The sequence below is a fragment of the Passer montanus genome, unplaced genomic scaffold, assembly GCF_014805655.1.
Source record: "Passer montanus isolate IOZ18808 unplaced genomic scaffold, ASM1480565v1 scaffold5, whole genome shotgun sequence".
Classification (NCBI taxonomy): Eukaryota; Metazoa; Chordata; class Aves; order Passeriformes; family Passeridae; genus Passer; species Passer montanus.
In genome coordinates, this window is record NW_024369929.1 from 3,681,356 (window position 1) to 3,706,131 (window position 24,776).

General features: G+C 36.2%; 1 protein-coding gene across 3 annotated transcripts in view; it reads left to right on the top strand.

Annotated features, from left to right (window-relative positions):
* LRRC49 (leucine rich repeat containing 49) overlaps nt 1–22,603 on the top strand; it is a 40,494-nt gene extending 17,891 nt beyond the window's left edge. The window contains exons 9-17 of one of the 3 annotated variants that reach the window (XM_039723429.1): nt 552–699; nt 7,470–7,553; nt 10,227–10,378; nt 12,332–12,569; nt 13,809–13,994; nt 18,011–18,120; nt 18,790–18,943; nt 20,945–21,158; nt 22,027–22,603. In XM_039723429.1, the coding sequence (XP_039579363.1) occupies nt 552–699; nt 7,470–7,553; nt 10,227–10,378; nt 12,332–12,569; nt 13,809–13,994; nt 18,011–18,120; nt 18,790–18,943; nt 20,945–21,151 (1,279 nt within the window). In that variant the 3' untranslated portion in view covers nt 21,152–21,158; nt 22,027–22,603. The other 2 variants (XM_039723428.1, XM_039723430.1) reach the window with 2 other exon arrangements.
* Nucleotides 22,604–24,776: the final 2,173 nt, after the last annotated feature.

The window sequence follows — 24,776 nt, forward strand, 5'->3', positions numbered from 1 at the left end:
ACACAGGTCAGTTATTTTTTGGCAGGTAACCAAATCTGATGTGTTCTAAGAAGGCAGCTGGTTAGAGTTTGTAGGCTGAACTCAAACTAATGGACTAATCTGATTTGAAGATTATGATGCTTTTGTAGTTGTTTTACTTCCAATACTAATGATGATTCAAACACCTAGGATTATTCTGTGATATTTGTGGTTGGCTTTCTTTGCTTGTACTTTCCAGGTTTTTCATGCTGCCTCTGATGGCAAATACACCTATTATATTTCTGAATATGAATTTAAATGTATCATATTTTAGCAGGGGGGTTTGATTTAAATACTCCTATAGTTCTCCTTATTCTGCATCTCTTTTTACCTGTATGTGAAAAGAATAAAAAGTTTACCACCAGCAGCTGTTGGTGTTTCAGAATACTTGTATTTGTCATATGCAGTATTGATAGGTGGAAGTGTTTCAGTACAGTTAAAATATTTATGTTCTTTCCTTAAGAAATAAAATCTTCCACCTCAAAATTATTCCTACTCCATGACATTAAAACTTTAAACTCTTTTGGTTACAGTTTTGAGGATATTCTGTGCCTTGCTGATTCCTCATCCTTGTCAGATATCACCCTTGATGGCAATCCAATAGCTCAGGAGACATGGTACAAACACACTGTTCTCCATCATATGATGCAGCTCCGACAGCTAGATATGAAGAGAATCACAGTAAGAAATTTCTGTTTTCATCAAATTTAATAGATACTTCAAATCAGAAGTAAAATGCAGGGGTTTGTGTGTATGTGTATATTAACAATACAGGCTTTTTTCCTTTAGTATGGAATTGAATGGTGGATAGACATTACAATATTTAAAACTTTAACCCTTTTCTTTAGTTCAGTATAAAGTAAGGGTTTGCATTTTTACTTCATTTAACATGTTTATTTTGAAGTGGTTAAACTCCAGCAGCAAATGCTGTGTGTTCAGCTGCCTTGTGACATGAGAGAGCCTGCAAAGCTTTTGGTTAGAATTTTCCTAACAGTCTCTGCTGATTTGTTGTAGAGCTGAGAAGGAACAGCCCATTTCTTCCAAAGGAGTGGTCTGTTTGCCCTAAAACTTCTGTAATTGGTATCTTTTATTTAAGGATTTAATTGGTTTCTTTAATCAGCCTCCCTAGGGAGATCTAGTGATCAGACAATTTGTGTGTCTGTCTGTATTTCTCTCTTCCTAACCTACTCTCCCTGATACTTTCTGTTTCTGCTGCTCAAGTTCAAGTAACCTTGGTAAGGGAGAGGACTCACTACAGGCTTCTTGAAAATCCACTCCAGGGGATGAAGGACAATCACCAGGGTCTTACCATAATGTGACCTATTTTCTCCTTTTATATAAGAATGAGCAGAACTATTCTTCTATATCTACTCAAAAGTGATGTGTAGGCATGATTTTTTTACCAGAGAAATCTGTCCAGCAGCAAGCAGCAGTGATACAGTGGTAACTTTTTGGACCAGATGCTGATACATACACCTTCTTTTAAGTGCTCATTTGCTTTGTACAAAGGCTGTACTGCATTGTAAATTGCAGCTGATGCTTTTTCATAGAGCCAGTTAGGCTGAAAAATATAACATATGTGTGGAAAACATTAATGTTAGAAAGAAAGTGCTTTGGGACATGAGAGTTTTGCTTCCATTATTGAAAATACTAAATACTTGTCTGTTCACAGATATTGTAAGTTTCAGGGGTTTTTATATTTTATACTGGCTTCAATAATAATTTAATAATAACTTTTATTATGACTTTATACTGACTTAATAATTGCAAGTTACTTTGCTTTTAAAAACTTATTTTATCAGTATTATTTCAGAAACTTGAATTGCATAAAGAAAATATCTCTCTATCTTCCCATTTTAACCCTTGTCAAGAGAGGATGGATCCTGGTGGAAATATCAGTGATGGGTAAAACTGCAGAAAGGACTCAAACTCCTTTTTAGACTCTATGAGATCTGTATGGGGAAAAAGTCAGAAATTCACAGCCAGGGGAAGAACTTAATCTGGGTTTGCACCTTGTTAAACATCAGAGAATCAACCACAAAGACACAAAGCCATAGAAAACCAGGCTTCACCAGTTGTGCTGCTCATAAACCTACTTGTAAAAATAATGTGTTTTACACTTTTATTTGCCTTCTGTTTTTAAGCCTTTTAACATTTTTCTCCATGTAGAGGGTGCTATACATTTTCTCCTATAAAAACTGCTACCCAGATAATTGTATGACTTAAGAAACTGGGATTTAAAGAAAAATAACAAGTATCATGGGATCTGTGGTGAAATTAAAGAGCTGGCAATCCCAAATCCAGCCATTCTGCCTAGCACTGCAATATGCTGTTGCTGTCAGCTGGAAGGGTAGATCTAACCTGGTGGGGGAATGGACTTGCAGTGTTGAGTGTGTGATTTGCACTCTTGATTAGTGTAAGAAACAAAACTAAACTCTAATTACATTTATAGGATCTTTTCTTCATCAGCCTGGAGAACATTTAGGCATTTTGAACGTTAGCATTGCTTTGTTTTGTAACAAATTGAGAGCTGGATGATTGTTGGTTTTTTTTCTGACTAGGAATTCTTCACTAAGTTGTTCAGAAGCTTTTCTGCTCAAGAACTGAGTTTTACACAGTTGTTGTGATTTTAAATTTTCTTTTACTGAAGGATATTTTCAAAACTTTGTATGAGACTTAGAAGCTTCATTCATGTTTGGTTTCAAGGGGATACACCCTTTGGTGCCAGGTTCTTTCCACAAGATTCCCTGGAGAAAGGAGCTCTGGTGCAAAAATTTAATGACAACTGTCTCTGCCTTAGGGCACTATTCAGAAAATTAAAGGTGCCATGAAAACCAAAGATAGTATACTTGGAATAACATTTGTGCACTGTAATTATTCTAATACTGTTTATGTTGGGGTAGATTTGCCTTTAGGTAAGGGATTGGATTTAATTATGACAACTGTTAAACCCTGACCTGTGTGGAAGCTGATGTTTTCTTAGGCCACCTCATTCCTAAGCCCTTTTTGGATGTAAGATTCAAGCTCTTGAAGCACTGAAGCATAGACCCAGTTGTGATGACATCAGTGGAGGTTAAGCACCTGTAGTGCTTTTCACTTGTTCATTGTCCACACAAGATGATTTTCAGCTGAAAACCCAACCACTTGGTGTCATGTATCTAAAACATCAGCTCAATGGAAATATTTTGCTTTCTTGACCTTTGGTAGCTCAGTCTAAAGGCCTAAAGACTGGGCAGGAGGCTGAATTATTGTAGCTGGATGGACTCCTGTGTTCACTGGTGTTCCTGTCAGTGACTCACAGTTGCACCTTTACCTCACCTTGGCTGCAAGGTGATGGGACTGGATGAGTGGAATGGGCTTGTGCAGAGCCTCACAGTCAGAGCAGGCTCAGGGGGCATTTGTCATTATTTATCTTGGTTAACTTGGCATAATTGTTGTTTTTCTGGGCACTGAAGCTTTTTCACCCTGCTTTGTAGTTTGAACTTTTTCAAAAGTGGGCCTGCCCAGTGCTGCTTACAGTTTGATTGGGACCTATTTCTTTTCTTCCACTGTTTTGTACTAGTAAGCAGAGATTGTCTGCAGATCTGTAATAAAGTATTTAAATATGATTGAAATGTGTACATATTCCTTACTAAGGAGTTACATAACCATTTGCTATCCATCACTTCCAACAGACTTCCTCAAGAGAATTTGCTAAGTGTATATGTATATGTATATGTATTCCTACATGTGTGTGTAAATATGATGCAAATTTTTTTAAATGTTGCCAGATTGAAACCCAAGCTGTGTCTTTTTAGCAGTAAAGCTTTGGATTTTTCACTGAGGTTTTGTATGTTTTAGAAGCTTAAAGTAAGAGGGCTGTGTTTGATTTTGATTATTTGCTTAGGCATTTTGTTGCTGATCAGGGAGTAGATTCTACAGTCTCTCCACAACAGATTTCATTACTGTATTCCATAACTACCGTAGAGTGTTCAGAGGTGGTTTTTTTTGTTTGTTTGTTTTTGGGGGTTTTTTGGGTGTTTTTATCTCTCCACAACAGATTTCATTCCTGTATTCCATAACTACCGTAGAGTGTTCTGAGGTGGTTTTTTTTTGTTGTTTGTTTGTTTGTTTGTTTTTGGGGGTTTTTTGGGTGTTTTTTTTTTTTTTTAGTTGTTGTTGCTTTTTTTGGTGTGGTTTTTTTTTTTTTAGGGAGGGATCCCTGATAGTTTTTTCCTTTCTACTGGGAAATAAGGTGCTGAAGTGTGACTTGAATGGTGTCGTTTGCTGGAAGAGCAGCGGGGCGGCAGCGCGCGGCAGGGGGCGCCATGGGCCCGGCCGGGACAGACGGACACGGACAGAGGCACGGACACGGCAAAGGCACCGACAAAGGGCAAACCACTGACACAGCGCGGGGGCTCCGGCTCTGCCCAGACCCCTTCTTAAAGAGAAAGCATGACAGTAAAAATGAATTGTGGCAAGGTTATGTAGGGTTTTGTTACATAACTTTTTCGGTACTCTGGGAGGTTTTTTGTGGATTCCTGGGGAAAGTGTTTTTTAAGACTGCTTGCATGTGTTGTGTAGGATTAATCAAGAATGCACATGTAGATGTGACCCTTGATGTTTATTCAGAGATTTTCTCTATCACTCTGTCTTTATGAATACTGAATATTTTATTTTTTGGCTAAGCTAGCTTCTTTTAGAAAATGATTAGTGTTTTTAAATGTCTGTAATTAGGATAAACTCTTGATCAAAGAAAAAACTCTCATCCAGTTAATACTCTCATTAGAATGCACTTTGCATTAGTCGATTTTGGTCTTTGCACAGGGACGGTGCTGGCAGGGAGGGTCCAGGGCTGGCTGCAGCGGGGCAGCAGAGCCTCCTGCATGGACACTGTCATAAGGGACACAGCTGGGCTGGCTCAGGGGCAAGCTTTGGGAAGCAGGATAGAGCAAGAAGAGACTTGTAAAGCTGAGAGAACTGATTTAGGGAACTTTATGGATGATTGCTTTAAAACTTGGGAAAAAAAACTACAGCAAGTTGTTTTTAAATGAATAAAATTAATGAAGGCTTATTTTCTATTAATGCAATTTTGTTATCTAGCTCTCACCTCCACCAGTGTGAAACACAACACCAGCTCAGTTAGTTTGAAACTGAGTCTCTGATGAATGGCCAGATGTTTTCTGCCAAATAGGATGGATATTTTCTGCTTCCTCTTCCTTGGTGGTAAAACTAGCTTACATTTCTCTTCTTTCTACATACCAATTTAATATAATCAAACTTCTAGGGAACAAGAAAAGTCCCTTAATTTAAGACTTCTAAACATACTTTGTTATTTGATATGATCAATGTGTTGAAAAGAAGAAGATGAAGAGAAAAAAATATAAAAAGCTTGTTTCTTTAGCAAGCCTAGTTTAAAAGCATAGATACACAGTCAAATGAAGCAATTTAATAAAAAAATTTTCCCTGAAACAAATCTAACCTGCTTTCTAAAGAAAGAGATCACTAATGTAGTTTGCTAGTGTTTATATTTTATTTTAAGACTTTGGTTTTTACACAAAACACTAACAGACTAATGTAATGCATAATTGGAATAATGTTTGCAGTTCTTAAAATCCTGAATCATATCTTGAGGAACAATACCTTTTTATTTGCATTATTAATGATGCATTCACATTTGTGACATATTGCCTGCATGGGGTTTAGTTCATGATTTTCAGAGCCTGCCCCCTCCCATTCAATGCTGGCTTTCATTGTGTGGTACTTTGTTGCACTGGCATCTAGAAAGCCTTCTGTGTCCATGTGTGCTTTTATTTTGTTATTCAGTTACTGGTGATCTCCTTTAACATGCACTGGTGACCTGCAGAAGTCCTTCTAACCAGGATTATGCTGTAATTCCATGGCTCTAGCCCCTTGGAAATACCCTGTTTAGGAATAGCTTAAAAGCCCAGTAGCAGAGGTGGCTGCCATCAGAACTTCACCAGTGAAAGACAAGCTGCTTTGAGAATAAATAATTTTTTTTTTCAAGTTAGGGGCTTTCCAGTTAGTGTTCCAAGAAAATTCTTGCATACAATTGTGTTAGAGAAGCTCACTCTGTCCAAAGCCTCATCCTGACTGTGCACTGAGGTACTCCTCTTGTTTAATGTATGACATTAGGGCAAATTCATGGAGGGACAGTCTGAAAATCTGTTCTTTGACCCCTTTCCAGACTGATGCCAAATTCCATGGTGTGTCAGTGGGTTTCAGGGGGACTGTACACAGATCAGAGTAAGTCTGCTACATGCACTGAACTTCTTATGCTTTGGAAATGGTTTTCTTAAAAATGTAATGGCCATGCTAAGTGTGAAGTTCCTGTTTTATTTTATCTTCCAGTAAGCACTCACCCATGTGCTTAGGGGCTCTTACAATGCTCTAAACAGAGCCTGTTGTATTTATGTAGAAATTTTGACATGTCAATTTGTCTTACTGGTTGATGGTGCCTTCTGTTCATTTTTGTTTGTTAATTTTGTTAACATATAACTTTTCCAGAAAATGAAAAGGTTTGGACAGGAGCTTTCTTTTTTGAGGAAATGAAAACACTTTTCATATGTTCTGGGAAGAGGCTTCAGTAGAAACGCCCAAATGGCATGTGAAGTAAATCAAAATAAGTTAAAGTATGCTTCCCAAATATTTGTGTTGGAAAGACTCTACACTTTTTACTTCATAGTGAACATTTCTTTTGTTACTTGGAAAATATATGTTCTAAAAATACTATGCTGTGAGAATGTTTAAACTTCTGTAAACAAGGGGCATCCAGCCTAATATGGGTGTATTGCAGTATCAAATTGCTGTACCAGGAAAATGAAGCAGCTTCACTTTCATTGTTTAGAAATCAATGGCTTTCTTCTTGAGACTTCATGATTAGGCAATAATATTGATGAGGCATAATGGTTGTGGAATAGCTAACTTTGAAAATGTTCTGTTCTTCTCAAGTTCTGTTGCTGATTGAGAAAAGCCGGGCCCTGGAAACAGTTTATAATGATGAAAATTAATCCTGGATTATGATTCAAGCATAAATAGAACCCAGCTTTTTTGCTCTGTGTGTTTTTTTACAAAAAAAAATCCTGCTAATTGCAATAACTACTACGAAGATATGAAGATGTATTGCAATGCCATATCTAAAAATATTTTTCATGGTTACAATATGCTTTATACTTTTTCAAAGACTCTTACATATATTACTTTTAACTAGCTTTATCTTCAGCATTTTTATCTGAGTAGTTATTTATTGTTTATCTTGATTTATTTATAATTAAAAATTTGATTGATTTTAAGAGTATTTAGAAACATTAAGATAATAAAAATTCTAAAATTGTGTTAAAATGAAAATTTATGTTTCAAATACCAACACAATAACATAATTTATCAGTAATACTTTTCAGAACTGGCTTAGTTCCTCCCTTTAGGAATTTGTTTATCTTTTTTTCATCCAGGAAGAAGAAAGACGTATGGCATCTATTGCAGCAAGGAAAGAGGAAGAAAGGAAGCGTGAAAGCCATAGACAGACCTTGCTCAAGGTATTGTCTGTGGCTGCTCTAAGGTTACTGTAAACCAGTTTACAGCAATAATTTAGATCCCAATTTCTTTGCTGCAGATACTGTATTATATATCCCAATATGCCTCTATCTATTTTTACAGTTTCAGCAGTGCACTCCATGACTGAAACTCTGTTCAGTCAAATATGCAGGGTACACTTTAGCAGAAAGCCCATGTTGAACATGAGTGTGATATATGTCAGTGGATGGCAAACTTCATTTTCATAAATCCAGGCTAAAGTAAAGGACTTCTCCAGTGATTTCACACTCCTTGGTCTTTCCAGGTGAACACTGGCTGCAGCCATGCAGGGTGTTCTGAAGTAGTTTTTCCTATGTTTTTTCCCGTTGAATTTATTCCTTTCTGTGGATAGAGTGAAGGGGCCCTGAGGCCACAGGCAGACTCCAGCTGCTGTCTCTGTCAGCAGAGCTCTGATCTGTCTTATCTCCCAGCCCAGCTGGCCTGCGTGGTGCTGACACACAGAGTCAGAAGTGCCCCACCAGGGGAGACCCCAGTGCCCTCCAGAATGCTCCTCATGGGGCTGCTGACTGCATGAGATGTGCTCCTAACAGGAGACCAAAGATCACAAATCTAAGAGTGTCTATGTTCCATGTGCTGTGTGAATTTCACCATTTGGCTCCAAATCCCTTTTTTTTTGAGGGAAAAAGTGCCTACATTTTTTTTTGTCAGCCAGTAATGCCTATACAAACAATCTCTTTCAATTTGGAAGTCAAATAAACAAGAAATGTTCATATTAAGTTTCTGAGGTAAAATCATATTTCATGAAGGGGATTAGACTGGATTAGTTGCAGGAGGCCTTAAGAAGTGTAGCAAACATATAAAACTGAAAAATAAAAAGACACAAACAGAATATTAACAGTATGTTAAAAGATGTTTTAAGTATATCAAAACCCCCAAGACCTAAACATATGAATGGGGGGAAAAAATTTTGTGTCCAATGACTAAGAATATGTTTTGATTTCCTGTATATTTGTATCCTCGTATATTTCTGTTTGATTGAAAAATATTGATATAATAAAAAAAGACTTAGATACAGTTTGAGAGGTGGTTTTGGGTTTTTTAGGCAGTGTGTTTGTTCGGTTTTGGTATTTCTTCTTTCCCTGCTAGATATTGATGTATTTAAAGTATCTTCAGATTTGAAGTGTTGGTGATAGATCTTAGTAGCATCAAGAAATGGAAAATTAGTAAAGAATTTTCACACATGATATTGTGTCATGCTGTTGAAAATGTCTCTCTGACTAGGAAAAAAAAAGGTATTTATTTGTAGTTCATGTTCTTAACCATTGATGCAATGTTTCCTTGTTGCAGAGAGATTGCCTTGGTGGCCTACATTTTGAGATGTTTTTTGCTAGTGGAAAATTTCCTTAGAAGGAAAAATATTTTTAACACCTATGTCATCATTAATCAATTTCAACATTACATTTTAGACTTTAATTTTATCAAAGTATATTTCCTATCTTCAAAAGGTTAAGTGGCATAACAGTCAAATACAAATATTTTTCATATGATTTGATGATTTTGTTGTGAATGGGTCATTATGATTCAGGCTTTTTTTCCTGTTCCACACATTTGATTTGAAGGAAAAAAATATGCTCATAGATACAATATCCAGCAAAAAAAGTTGTCAACTATAGGTTTCTTCGTAGTAAAAAAATATTTAGAGAACCATGTTCTGCCATTTTCTTTTACCATCACATTTCTCCAACATATCTTATGCTATATGAAGTGTAAATAAAATTATAGGCAGTCAGTAGCAAACAATTGCTGTTTTCCTGTATGCACTGCTTTGAAAATGTTTATTTCACCAACGTAATCTCTTCTTTTTCCCTTGCTGATACTTGTCTGTCCAAACAACAGAATTTCTTCATCTCTTTTTCCAGACTTCTTTCTTACAGCTTCCAACCCGCTCTTCTGGGAAAGCTTGAGATGTACTTTGAAATGTATAGAGAATGTCATTCCTTTCCAACAGTGGTTGAACTTAATATTTACTGGAACAAGAGAAATTTGCTGCTAGCAGAATCTTCACACTTGTAAAATTTGCTTTGTGTAAAAGGAATTCATGGAAGCTTTTGAAGTTCTGTAGGAGTCCAGCAGCCCACATATGAGGGCTAACAAAGCAGTAGAGCTGTACAGTAATTGGGGTTGAGACCCTCAGTCTTGAGAACAAACAGAATTTTCTAAAGATTGTTGTGATAAAAACCACTGATGATTCCAACTTCCCTCCCTTTCTGTGACATGGAGCTCAGGCATTGTGGAAGTCTGTAAGTGTTGAGCACTAACCAGAGAGCATCAAAACTCCCATGGTAAATGGAACATGAGCTAGAGTGTTGAGCTCTTTAAAATGGAAAAAACTTGCAGAAGTAGCAATTTCTAAGTAGCTTAAGTTCATGCTTTCATATGTTGTGAATTTATTATGTTACTTTTCTTGTTTCTTTATTGCAAATTTTGTGAAATTATGTGCTGGCACTTATGCAAAGTAGCACTAGAACAATGCATTGATTTTAATGCATAACCACCAACCACTAGTACAGTTTGAAACAATTTAAACTGTTTTGCTTAAGCAGCATATTTCAGAACAAACAAATGTGTTGATCTGCCCTGTCCTGCCTTATGGTGACTTGTGTATCTTGTTTCAGGAAAAGAAGCGGCTAACGATTGGTAACATCGCTCGGCAGTGGGAGATCCAGCAGAACCAAATTGCTCTTGAGGCTTCTTTAAACAAAGATAAAGAAAATGAGCCCTGCCAGATCAATGGCAGTGCTGCATATGTATTTCCTGAAGAAAGCAGGTATTTTATTAGGTGATGCTTTTACCTGTTCAAGTCTTCAGTTCCAGGTTACTACTTCTCACCACTGAGATCTCGCTGTATTTCATTATCAAAAGTACTATATATGCACATGGTTTACTGTGCTTTTGACCATTAGTAATAAGTAACATGTTTAAAAAGAAATAGAACAGCAACTCATTGCCTAAAGAAGTGCAAGCTAAATTATTATGTGATTTTGCTAAATAAAACAACTTCATGTTTACAAGAAATGTTAAATGTGAATTCCTGAGCCTTCTTGAGGCTGTTTATTTCCTTAACAGCTTAGATTGTTGCCTTCAGTTTAAATGAATAAAATGATGTATGAGCATTATGAAGATTTGTAATCTCTTTGTCTATCAAGAGGTTTCATAGTTGAATTCAGGCTCTTAGTTTGAAATGCAGCATCTTGTGTTGGACTGCTTTCACACCCATGCAGTAACAGTAGCAGTTACCAGACTTAGTTTTATTCTCAAGATAATTTTAGTATTTTTTGGTTTAAAATATTACTTTTTCTTATTTGCATCTAAAAGAGTGGCCTTGTGGCCAGAAACCACTGCAGAACTTAATGAGCAGTGTATGCCTTGGATTGGCTAAAACCAAAGTAGCGCTTCAACCTTGGTTAGCTCGAGCAAATGCCTGAAAAAATAGTTTGCACACATTCAATAGCAAGTACAGCTTCCTGCTCTCCCTGCTCAATGCTGCAAATGTCAGGGATGCTCAGGAAGTCTTTGCCTCTCACAAGTAGGGCTCATCTGAGTTTCAGTCTTTTATGGCTAGAGCTGGTTCTTCTCTCCAGTCAAGTGCTACATCTTTTGAAACACTTTTTTTTAGAATTTTTAAATTGCCATCATCTTTTCTAGTCTTGTGCTTCCAAAGCTTTTTCCTGAGTGCATTTACCCACTGCTTTCTTGCCTGCTTGGTTTCTTTGCCATTTAATTCAGTGTTGGTAATCCCTCCCCCATGACCAAGTCAGTGTAACTGTGGTAGTTTGACTGTTTCTCTGTTAATGAACAAATTCCTATTGTTTGAGATATGATGCTGTTTTGATGTATGTGTTTTATCATAGTGAAGAACTTCAAGATGAGTTGCTAAGCAATAAAATTGCAGGTGAAATTCAGAATAGATAAGTAATTAGAGCTTCACATATGAACTGGTGAGCTCTCAGCACTTTCAGTTGAGTGAAATTTTAGAGTTATGATTGTTATTGTCAAGAGAACATCAGTCAAATGATTGCTACTAGTGAAAATATATTAAAAAGACTAAGAATGTGATAAAGAATAAAGTAATAACAATCATTACATAACTTTCTAAACCTGTAATTTGTGCTTATCCTGAGGTCTCTGTACACTTTAGGTCCAGCCAGGTGAGTGTATCATGTTGGAAGTAGGACAAAAAGAGACAGGATTTAGGAATACTTGGATTTATTGCTTAATTTTAAAATTGCTCTTGTGAATTGGAAAAGTCACATTGTTTGAAAGAAATGCTTGAGTTATTGCTTATGTCCACTTTTACATTTCACATAGCAAACAGAATGTGAAGGGGAATTTCTTAAATAAATACATTGTTTGAAGTCTTGTTTAGATGTCTAAAGCAACACAAAACATGCCAGGTTACTATTCTGAGCTCAAATTTTAAAGCCAATTATTAAATATAAATGGACTCTTTATTTAATTTGACCCCACTACCAACTCAAATACACTCAGACCCCTCCTGCTGAAGAAGTAGAACTAATACAGTGTTACTTGATGGAAGAAGGATTTTCCAGCCTTTAGTGTATTTGAACCAGATGGGCTGCTGAAAATAAATGAATGCTGAGAAATACCATTGAATTTGACAGTTGAGTTTTGGTAAAAGAAAGGACTGTTACTCAGTAGAGTGATGATATTATTTCAAAATCATCTCATTTATATCACTGTGGTTTTATTTCCTCTACAGATCTCTTGATACAATCCTGAGCAGTGCAGTACAAGGCTTGTCTGTTCTGGAGTCTCATTTAGTGGAGGTGGAAGGAGACACTCTTGGCTTGTATGGTGCTGGGGCACTGGAGTGCCTGGATCGAAACTGGAGTGTCCAAACAGCTGGAATTATTGCCACAGTCTCCTTTATGTTCATAGAATTTGATGAAATTGTCCAAGTGTTAGCAAAACTGAGGACAAAATTTCCTAATTGTGTGGTGAGCATGCCTCATGTTTCAGCTCTGACCAGCTATGGAAAATGGATTGTCTAATAGAAACATACTTTGGCATAGCCCCCTCACTAAGTGCTTTCATGTGAATAGATCCAGTTAAGAACTGCATATTTCCTGCTATTATAATGGTAGCCTTGATACTTGAAAATTAATCATTTAAATTTAGATTTATTTTCAGACTTATTTTTATTTCTTTTAATCTCTTTGACCTACCTAATTATTTTTAAGTTGCAAAATTTGCGTGTCAATTCAGTATTGTTGTTCTCTACTGTTATGGATCCATGGTATCAGGAAGACTTCATTTGTGTCATGAGTTCAAAGAGCAAATTGCTGATAGGATAAAAAGATGAAGATTAGAAGGAATAGCTAACTAAATCAGTACAGTTAATGAAATTCCTCTTTTCTTGATGGAGAAAAGCAACATGAATGAGAAGTCTCTTCAGTTTGTCTCTCTTTTTTTCTTAGTCATTCAAATCAGTCATTTTGATGCAAATAGTGCAATAGAGATAAAAATCATGAGCAACTTGTAGCTCAGATTGATTGGCTCTGGAGCTCCCTGCTGCTTCTCAAGATTTTGAGTATAACAAAACTTAATGGTTTAATTGAGACTGATAAATTTGTGGGGAGCTTAAGAAAAATTTATCTGTTTTAATGAAACAATTGTTTCACTGTGGGTGGGGCACAATTTGTGGGCGATAGCAGAATCACAACTGAATTTTTATCTTCACTATCAACTTTTCCCCCTTGCTCTTCCCACGTTCATGCTACTGTGTAGCACAAACCATGCTCACAGAAATATTAGTGTAGGGCAGGGTATGTATTTAAGCCAGCACCCTGTGCCCAAAAAAAGCAGAACATTTTAAAAGCATGTATTGTACTTACTTTTATCTGGAGATATTGCAGGTGCTTTACTTGCAGAATTTAAGTAGGCAGTGTTTAAGTATTATCATTGCTTTATGTAACATTGAAAATATTCCTGCTTTAAGTAAAGAATTTACAAATTGTTTGGGGCTTCTAACATTGACATCTCTTAGTAAAAGTAATGCAGCACTTGGTGGATACATTGGTGTGTTTTGCTACAGAGACCTCAAATGAAATTAGCTCAGTTACTTCATCAGACACAGGAGTGTTACAGTTTGAAAATGGACTGGCACAGAATAGAATCACTGTGTTCACTCTTTATTGTTTCCTTATTTAATTTATTGGGGTTTGACCTTTTTTTAGCACCTGAAGTTTAAGGAGACAAATCTTGGGGCGCTGCAGCAGTTCAATGCATTGGCTGAGATGCATCGCATGGAGCAGTTGACAGTTGATCCTCAGGGAAATCCAGTTGTCAACTTCACTTTGTGGAAATACTATGTTCTGTTCAGACTGAGCCATTTTAATCTGCAGAAGATAAATGGAGTGAAGGTAGGATGGTGTTGCTTCTTGTAATTGCTCTTACAGGATAAATGAGTGTTATTTTTAAAAGAGGAGATGAATTCCTAATGAAATGAGCACAACCCTGTCAGTGTCTTCTCAGTATTACAGGGAAAAAATATATAAGTAATTTCTTGTGCAATTAATATTAAAATTAATACTATTTAATAAAATTATGTGAAATTGTTATCAAAGAAATGCACAATTTCACTTGATTTTAAGAAGCACTTTTATATTGGTTTTGAGAAAATCACAGCATTGACATTGAATACTTAGGCAAAAATGTGTTTGATAGAGTCCTTACTAGTTTACTGTGTATGATTATTTGCAATTGCCAATGTTACAAAATACCATAAAATCATATTTTCTGCTTTAAACCTGTTACAGGAAAAGTCTGTCAAATAGATTTTTAATTTTTTTTTTTGCTTGCTATGTATCTTTAGGGTGGATTTTTTTGTTGTTGAGTATGCATTTTATATTTAAATAAATAGAAAGTTAGGACACTAATATTGCTGTTCTTTGTACTTTGTATTCCCCTTTACATCAATTGAAATTAAATTTATTCAAGCATATAAAACAGCTATTTTATACTTGGGCTTTGATCACAAAGGGGGTGAAAATAGTTACAATGCAACACAATGTTTGAATGCACATTCAATTTTAAATGCTAAAGAAGTTTAAGAGATGTTATGGAAGTTAATTAGAGCAAAAATAATACCCAGCCTTAGCATTTAGATCTGGTATTTTAATTTGGTCATCATCATATGTTTTGGATTGTTATCTGATCCAGCTGAAGCTGGATGTTGTGGTTTACTTGGTTTTAGTTGTATAAAACATAGATTAGCTGCTCAGAAGAGTAAGAGTGGGTAAAGAGCTTAAATGAATTAACTAGCAAGGAAAGGATGGAAATAGGACTCACTCCAACAGCACAGTATCTTGAAAAGGAAGAAAATATAGCAATAGTAATCCCATAAAAATATAGAATAACTTCAAATTTAGTACTTTGCTGAAAAAATGCTCTTCAAATTTGATTTAAAAATAGAAAGTTTATTTCTTTTTTTACTGCATCATATTTTTGAAATCTGCTAGTGATTTAGATGAAAAGAAAATAGAAAAATCTTGTCTTTGGTCTTCAGGGAGAAAGAAAGTAACACAACTGTTTAAGTAGACTTTTTGTTACAATCTCAAGGTCAAAAAATTCAGTCTCTGAGGGAAAACTTTGTATTTAATAGTTCTTGGGGATTAATTTAGTAAATGGAGCACATGTAGCACAGCATGATTTTATGTAGGACATATATCAGATCTTAAATATGTATGACAAGAACATTTTTGTCCTCAACAAACTTTTTCAGCCAGACCACACTACATGAAGATGTGCATACAGAGTTTTTTTTCTAGTGTCATTAATCATTTGGAAAGTGTCTTAGCTAAGCAGAAGAAAGAGATGAGCTCTGATTGCTGTTTTTCATTACCCTACAGCAGCAGTCATGATATCCAGCTTTGCAGATGTGTATTACCTACTGGATTAACACAAGTAATAAAAAACTATATTTCAATGTAAAGAACACAACCCCTGAAGTGATTCTCAGACCTTAGATCAGCCCTAAATAACAGTTCCAGATGACAGAAAGGGAAATGTGCATATTCTGCTATTCTGATCACCATTTGTGTGCAGAGTTTGTGGAGACAATATTGTGTTACCAGCTCTGAGGTACGCAGAGTTGCAAAGTAAAAGCAATATATACTAACTGAATTAACAAAATAAATTGCATCACTCTAGCACTGTTAAACTGTAAAAAAACCTCTTTAAAAAACCTTTTATTTTCTCCTCAGCCTCCCCCCACCATTCCAGTTAATATTGCAGGCTAGAAGCTGAGTGTTGGTCTCCCCCTAACAAATGATTCTGTGCACTAGTCCAATTGTTACCTTTACTAACTGTGAAGAAGCAATTGTCTTTATTGAGATACTACTTGAGAAGCAACTAACTGAATTAACTAAATATACTAACTGAATCAACAAAATAAATTGCATCACTCTAGCACTATTAAACTGTAAAAAAACCTCTTTAAAAAACCTTTTATTTTCTCCTCAGCCTCCCCCCACCATTCCAGTTAATATTGCAGGCTGGAAGCTGAGTGTTGGTCTCCCCCTAACAAATGATTCTGTGCCCGTGTCCAATTGTTACCTTTACTAACTGTGAAGAAGCAATTGTCTTTATTGAGATACTACTTGAAATTCTTCGCAGTGATAGTAACCTTGATTAATTCTAAGTTGTGAAGGTTTGAAGTCACCAAGCCCTGCAGAGTGCTGTCCCCCCAGTGGTGTGGAATAGAGTGTGACAGATGCACCCTTTCCCTGAGCAGGGCTGCTGGCACAGGCAGTGCCTGCTCTGTGCACTTGGCAAGGAGCAGGCATGAAGCCTTACATTTATGTGATACTACCGTTAGGATCTTTTTGTGATTATTGGAGCAAACAATGCCCTGCACCAAGATAGGGAACATGAGTTTCTGTGAGCTGGAGACTGTATTCAGCATTGCTGTCTCTGTTGACCTGGTCCTTATGCTTCTCTTAACATAAATAAATACATTAAAATCACTTATTTCTCCAGCAGGCATTTCTGCCTGCACTGGGCTTTGTTTCCCTAGCTGCCTTCTGTGCTCTTTGTTTTAGACCTTGCTTCTGTTACAGACTGTTCAGCAAGGTCATCTACTCCTGACTTACTTATTTTAAGTGAAAATGAACAACTCCATTGTAAAAATGGAATTGACTTTACATTTCTAATTTCCTGATCTGTGTTTTTACTGAATTTACCCCTGCATTATGCTATTGCAGTGTACTTTAGGCAAGTGTAGATTGTATAGTCTCTAAACATTACACAAGAATACAATAAAAATATGTTAATGTGGATCAAAATTCCATTTTATGCACACACTTCAATAAAACAGAATACAAAGTTTGTCTGAAAGTGCTTAGTAAATATTGTGGGTATTGAAGTGTATTTAATAATGGGTTGCTCTCCCAAGTTATGTTATAGGATGAATGGAAATTAAATTTTGTCCAGAAATTAAGAAGTCAATGAGTAAGTTTCATTGTCCAGTGTTATCCAGGTCAGATTTCGTGATCATAAAGATTGCTTCTGCACTCAGTACAAAGCCAGGAGTCCAGAAACTGTGCCAACAAACTTTTGGCAGCTGAAGTCAGTTCATAGTCTGGCCATCAGGGAGAAACAGAGGCCATGGTCTCCAGAGATTACAAGCCAAGACAAACAGAAAATAGTAACCACCACCACCACCAAAGAATGAATCTCTTCCACTTTCTTTACGCTTTTCAATTTTGTATAAAATGAATCCTGAAAATTTTTCAACCATTGAAAATTAGTTTAAAGAGCAGCTGGAACTTAATATTGAAACAACACTATGGTAGACATTTAGAGAAATATAATGAGTGAACACTTATTTTCAGGAGCTGAAAAATACAGAGAAAAAAATTTCCCTCTAAAGCCTCTCTTTATAAAAACCTTTTCCACGATGCTGCCAAAATAAGAGAGTCTGTAAGTTATCTTTTCACATGTGCATGCCCAGAATCTTTCTGTTTCTCCAGCATAACTTAATCAGAAATTTTCCAGTAGACCTTTTGTAAGTGCATGCAGTATGGAGCAGAATTAATATGTCTGGCCCTCAGAAAATGAATGTAAGAAACCTTTTTAAAATTCCTCGCTTTACAAAGACTATCATGAGGCACAGGACAGCATGTATATACATTAAAATATCCAGAATGACAGGAAATAAAACAAGCACCAGTACCTCATCTGGTTTCTTCTAAAATACATTTAAAGTGCCAGCAGAAGCAAGTCTGTGTTTTGAAGATGTGCCTGCAACAGATCTGTGTGCAGTGTTCTTTATAAAAAGTTCCAGTTAATTCTCAACGTGCATATGTAATGAAATATGAACGTGCTAATTATGAAATGTAATTTTTTTCTTTTTCCTCCCCTTCCCACTCTCTCACAGGTTACTGAAAATGACATTGTAAAGGCAGAAAGGCTCTTTGGCATCCTGGCATACGTGGCATCTTCGGAGCTGCCGCATTACCGCGTGCTTTCATTGCTTGGAGAATCCAGGTAAAATACGAGGAACAGAACTCGAGTTTGTCCAGAACATGCTGTTTAACTCTTTTGCACACTGTTATAATAAATTATTTTTAGGTAAAAAGATGAAAATGTCACAAATACTATCTTCTAGAAGGCAGGCCCTCTGCATAATGCACGAGTATTACCACCTCCTGATCTATTAGCCAGAGGTTTTCCCAGAACTTGTATGAAGTCTGCTGAGGAGATGAAAAGGAATGTACACACAAATGAACTGCATGTTCAATTCTGAATTTGTAGTGGGATTGCTGAAGACTTGTGGACCTTCATGAGGAGAACTGGTTGTTTTTAGTGGATATTTTATAGTGAGTAATTAATGGTTAACAGATTTAAGAGTTGTACTGTAAAAAAGGGTGCCAAACTCCCCTATTTTTAGTCTTCTATAGACAAATACTTAGTAAAAGTTAAAGCTGCAAGACTTGCTATTTAGGAGATGCTATGTGATAGATATCAGAGTCAACTGTTTAGAGACAAATTAATGAAAGGACATCTAGAGTCATAGGTATTTTGAATAACTTGAGGATGCAAAGTATTTCAAAGCTCAAAAATGTATGTTCAAAGGGAGAAACCCCCCTCACAATAGCTAGAAACATCTGCACTTAAAAGTTTTTGGTAATTAGGATTGTAAATCTCATTTCACAGGAGGAAGCAATTCCATTACCTGCTGGAGGGAAAGGGAAAGAAATCTGGGGTTGGGAGTGAGGAAAGCAGTGATAACAGAAGAAGTGGAGGGGAAAGCACAGCTCGAGCAACGTTGAATTACATGACAAAAGATTTTCATATGGAAAAGCTTGAGGTAAAATATATAATTACAAAATATTTACATTTTCTGTTGGGTAGCCTTAGGCTACTGCTCTTTGAATTTATCTATATGTCAAGTTTCAGTTGTGCTGTTGAGAATAGTGGTTTTAAAAGATCCCTGCTTAACGTATTTACATATTTGATCAAAACTTTTAACTGATTTTTTTCTCAGAATACTGGAAAATGCTCAATTTCTGTCTTTGGTGAAGTGATTCCTGAACAGTGCCACAGTCTCAGAAATACATTCTCACCTACAAGCCATATGGAGTGATATCCATATCCCAATTTTTTTAGGATTGTGTATTGTACATGTTAGATTTTCCCTGAATGAATTGGTGAAGAGCACCTTCAGACAACATGTGACAGTGCAGGCTGTAGTAATAAAAAGCTGCTTTTTAGCTTTTAAGTAAGCTACAGAAAAATAAATATATAGGCAAAGTACTAGGTTTAATTATTAATACAATTGCAAGCTGGCTTGTTTCAGACAAGGACATCAGTCACGCTTGTTTTAGTTTGTGTTTTTGATCTGCTAACTCTTTTGCTTGGGCTGGGGGAAATTGTTCCCAGGGAGAATATGATTTTTTCAGCCACAATCTCCCTTCTGAGCAGTCACTGTGAGTTCTAACTGTAGGCACTCTGCTTCCCACATTTGTCCCATTGTTTGCTTTTTGATTATGTGGAAATATGTAAATCCTCTAGTGCAAGAAATTAAATCAAATTCAGTAATCACTGAATCTGTTATTCCATTGTGGTTTCATTATCTCAGATCCACAGCATAGAAAGGAGACAGTGACTGCATGTGTGGAGAGTTTAAATTAAGAAAACATTTTAGTCTCAAAAATTGTGATAGCTCTTAAATCTTTGAATGGCATGGAGTAAGACAGTGAAGTATTCCTGTTGTCCTTTACCATGGAACCAGCCCTATAATCAAATAAAATAAGCTTAGTATTTGTACAGTCCATTAAATAAATGTGTTGTTTTCTCTTCCCAGTGCAGCAATTCCCACCTTGTCCTTTGCTGTAGCATTTGTGCATGTGCCAGCAGGTACTGCTGGGTGTCACTAAAGTCCTGGCAAAAAGGACTCCTTCCAGGTCCCCAGCAGCAGCAAACTAACATCACAAATGTGGCTGAAGAAGTGTATTGCTAAAGATGACAGTCTTGGGTCTTTGATTAATAGTTTGGGGTTTTAGCTGCTGGAAAGCATTTTCTCACCTTTATTAGTCATTAAAAAGACTTTTGTTTTGGTGGCCTGAAGCATGATCTAACATTTTTAACAATGCTGCCATTCAAACTAGCTAGATATTTAGCTCCAATATAACTTGCTGTTGAAAGCTTAGGGCATTTTATAGAAGCTTAGCAGAAGCAGGGATTAATACAGTTTGAGTTACTAAAATGCAGAGCTAGTAGTTGCACAAAGCATAGTATCTTTTTATTATTGTTAAAGGTTCAGCTTGGTTCAGTATCTAATATAATAGACATTAGGAACCAGCACTTGCCAGAGTGACTGTGGAAAAGGATGAGTACTGGCATGTTTTTCTATGGCAAGGTTCTTGTTAGGGCACGTAGAGAAGTATCTATTTTTCAACTGTTGTACAATAAGGATGAAATTCTGGGAAGGCAGAGGAAGAAAAGTAGTTTAGTGTTGAATAATTTCTGTAAATTTTCACTGCCATGACAGAAGGCAACACAAATTGTAATGCTGTTAACATATATTTATATAATTACTTGAAAGTTAATTTCAGATAAACAAATTATTTAATATAGTATGAATATTATGAATATATTAAGATTCTGTGGCCACACTCATAAAGGTCTAGACATATACCCTGGGCCATGCAACTTAAAACCAGGGAGAGAAAGTACACAATAGCATCAGACAGCTAATTGCTATGTTCTTGAATTCATTCATTTTTTGAGAGGGGTTTTTGTGGAATTCCTCTTGTTTAACTTTTTTTTCCCTTTTTCTTATACGTTGTGCAATTTTTCTCTCATGCAGGAAATCAAAGAAAGAAAAACATTTTGCCAGACATACGTTGAGAACTTAGTGAAAGAAGCAGCTGACATCAATATGAAGAATGAATCGTTGCAGAAGCTCTGGCCTCAGATGTTCATTGAACTTGTCAGAGATGCGGTGATAGAAATACGCAATAAAAACTCCTACATGAAGCTCTGCCTCCAGAGGATCACTGAGCAGAAACAGTAGAGTCAAGGCGTGTTGTCTTGCAGGCTTTTGGTTCACTATTCTCTCATGTTTTACAAATATAAACCAATAGAATATAAAATTACCATCACTAGGGCATACTTCACTTCCTCCCCAAAAAGGGATGCCTTTAAATCTTAATTAACTCTTAATAGTTTTGAAAAAAAAGTTTACTTTCATACTGCTTTACCAGTGCTTCCTTGGCTAACTAAAGTGATAGCAAAGAAATGACTTGGTGATTGTTTTACTAAGTTCTTGTTTATTTTTTTCTGCTACCCTTGATTTTGTAGTGCTACAGCATTGATTTTTAAGGAACAAATTTACAAAGCTTGCCTTATTTTTATTGAACACTTTTCAATTGTCACTTTGACTGTCCCTGTTTAAAAAACCCAAGAATTGTAGCTAAATTTTTTATGATCAGAATCTAATAAATTATTTTACATCCTGAACTCGATGAAGACTTATTATTGTTGTTTAATTTGTCAGATTATAGAATGCTTTTTCATATGAGAGTGCTCAGAATATTGACATTGAATCAGCATAATTCTCAACTGCACAAGTTGCCCAAACTTAATTTCAAATGTTTTTTGTTAATGTTACTAAGGTTGTGTAAATTGTTATTGGTAAAATATGATTCCAGGATATACTCACTTGAGCTTTATTTTTATTTTGTTAAAATATGTTAGTATAATTTATTTTGTTTCTTGGTTACTAATTTATTAACTTCTGAGGTTTGCCAAGATCAAATGAGCTAAAATGCATGCAATACATTTGGGAGGGAGACTGATAACTGCTATTCAGTTGTAATTAATTTCTGTGACTCTGTGAAAATTTCATATTATCAATAAAAATAAATTCTTCACTTTTACCTTTCACAGATACTGTAAAGAAGTACTGTGTGCAAAGAAAACACTTAATACTGCATGAAGAGATGAGACACAACTTGCCCCAAAATCAACTGAAGGGGTAGAAAAAGCCCCCATTCCATAGTACAGTAACTACCACAATAAACAGCTTGCCAGCTTCTGTCCAGAAAGTGAATCTATGAAGCATTAGCAAGTCCAGCTGATTGCCATGGATGGCATTCAGATGCAGGTAGAAAGTTGTGCCATTTAAATTTAATTTTTTGTTCCATTGTATCTTAACTAAAACAATCCAAAACCTTTGTGCATTTTTACTTAATTAAAACTCTTCTTATTTTGCTTGGGCTCATTTATAAAAAAAAAAAAGAAACTAAAGAAAACTTCCTGCAAAGATTTCTATGACTCAAAAGTAAATTTATTTTTAAACTGTATCTAGAAGGTACTTTCTGTCAAAGCAGAGATGCAGATGCAGTTTAATGAGTTTTTATGCCCAAAAAATCACGGAATCATGGATGGTTTGGGTTGTGATGGGCTTTAAAGACCATCTAGTTCCAATGCTCTGCCAGAGTCAGGGACATTTTCCACTAGACCAGATTGCCCAAAGCCATGTCCAGCCTGGCCTTGAACACTTCCAGGGATGGGGCAGCCACAGCTTCTCTGGGTAACCTGTGCCAGGCCCTCGCCACCCACACAGGAAGAATTTCTTCCATATATCCAATCTAAACCTTCCTTCTTTCATTTAAAGCCATTCCCCCTTGTCCTTGTCCTGTCACCACATGCCCTTGTTCAAACGCCCTCTCCAGCTCTCTTGGAGCTCTCACAGGCACTGGGAGGTGTTTTAACTCTTGTCCAGGCTGAACAGACCAAGCTCCCTGAGCCTTGAATGAGTACAGGAATTAAGTGGTCATGGATGTTTTGGAGAGTACAGTCTGCTTGCATTCAGGTCAAGCTGGTACATCTGTGTTCTCAGAGAATCCCTTTTCAGAGCATGTGATGTTGGTACATCACTGTTAAATGCAATTTTCCATTTGGCTCAAGTTGCATTTGCAGGTAGTTGCTTTTCAGTCTGCAGAATGTAGTGGAGGTTAAGTCATTGAAATTCTAAGGGAGTGTTAGAATTCCTGGAGAAACTGCTCCAGCAGTTGATAGAATTTAATAGAAACAATCACCTATATGGGCTTTTTGAACTGCTTCATGGAATTTATAATAAGATTAGTTTTTTTGGTGGGATTTTTTGTTTCCTTTCCATTGGAAAATTGTGCTCTCAAGTTTTATAGTGCATTTTATTAAAGGAACAAATTAGGGCTCTGCAAAATGTGAGAAAAGGAGAGTTTACATTAGAGAAGCAGCCAATATAGAAATTATCATGCAATAGGTTTTTGGATCTGTCATTTACTTTACATAATTTCTGTGCCAAGGGGGTGCATGAAGCAATTCCAGCTTCTGCATGGGGACAGAAAGCTCAGCAGCTGTGTGGAAGTGCAGAGCTCTCCTGATGATGTAGCTGGAACAGATGGGCCCCTTTTGAATCAGATTCAGCAGCAGTAAAAGAGTGGAAAAAAATGTTTTAAGAAGGTTGTATTGGTCTAGAGGAACAGGAAGTCCTCCATGGGAAAATCAAGAGAAAAGCCAGACTTTCTGATATTGAGTCTTTAGAAGCATAATCCTGGTTTGAGGCTTTAAGGTAGGGTCTTGAAAAAATGCATCAGAGGGTATTGATGGGGAGTTGTAGAAACATCTTAAAATGCTCTGTATTCCCAGTGGTCTGTGAATGCTGCCAGTTTGGACTTTTTTCACTAATAGCAGCTGTTTCATAACAGGATTGCTAAATGGCTGAAGTGAGGGTAGGTAGGCAGCTATTATAAATGAAGAAAAGATGAATGTTGGGCTCATATGTTCTTTTCACATAAAATCAGTAGGAAAAAATAGGAACTTATATTTTCATTAATTCTTTTTAGGAAACAAGTGATAGATTACAGTGATGTTAGGCCTAAGAATACATAGAATTTTCAGCAGATGGAGGATCTTGAAATTGTTAGCATGCTATATGTTGGTTTTGTGTTTACCCAAATAATTTCTTAATTCATACAGACTCATGAGATACATTCCTGTAGTTGCTTATTAAGGAGTTCCCAAGTACCTAAAAATTTGAAGGTGATATTAGCAGCAAGTTCTTAGATGTTCTGAAACTTAAGTGCCACATGTAGGAACTTTCTATGGCTACAGATGTAAATTGATGAGTTAAAATAACAATTGATGTTGAAGCTAGGGAACCTTTTAATAAAACCTTTCAGTCTGAAAACAGTTATTTCTTTCTTCTTCAAAAGCCTTTAAATGCTGCATAAAACCATATTTTGATGTTGTTAATATTTCACTGATATCCCATCCAAAGTAAACTGTGATCCTCTCCCATAGCCTGACTTCTGCACAAGACAGGAACTATTACTGTAAGTAAAATATCTGTGTGTTAACTAGAAATCACCTTGAGGGTTAAAAAGATACTGTTTAAAGTCCTTTGGAAACTTTTTTGGTTGATTTTAGGATTATTTATGCATTTTACTTCTTTTCTAAGACAAATTTCTTCTATGTCCAGCCAAAAGCAGATAATGATGTAGGATATTTTGTTCAGTTTCAGTTTAGCTGTTTCACACACGAAGGCCCCATTATGTCATGCAGCGTCACTGTTTGTTACACAACTGAAATCTGATCTTCAGTAAGGAGACTGATGAGGAGCTGTATTTCATACATTCCTTTTGAAACACAAT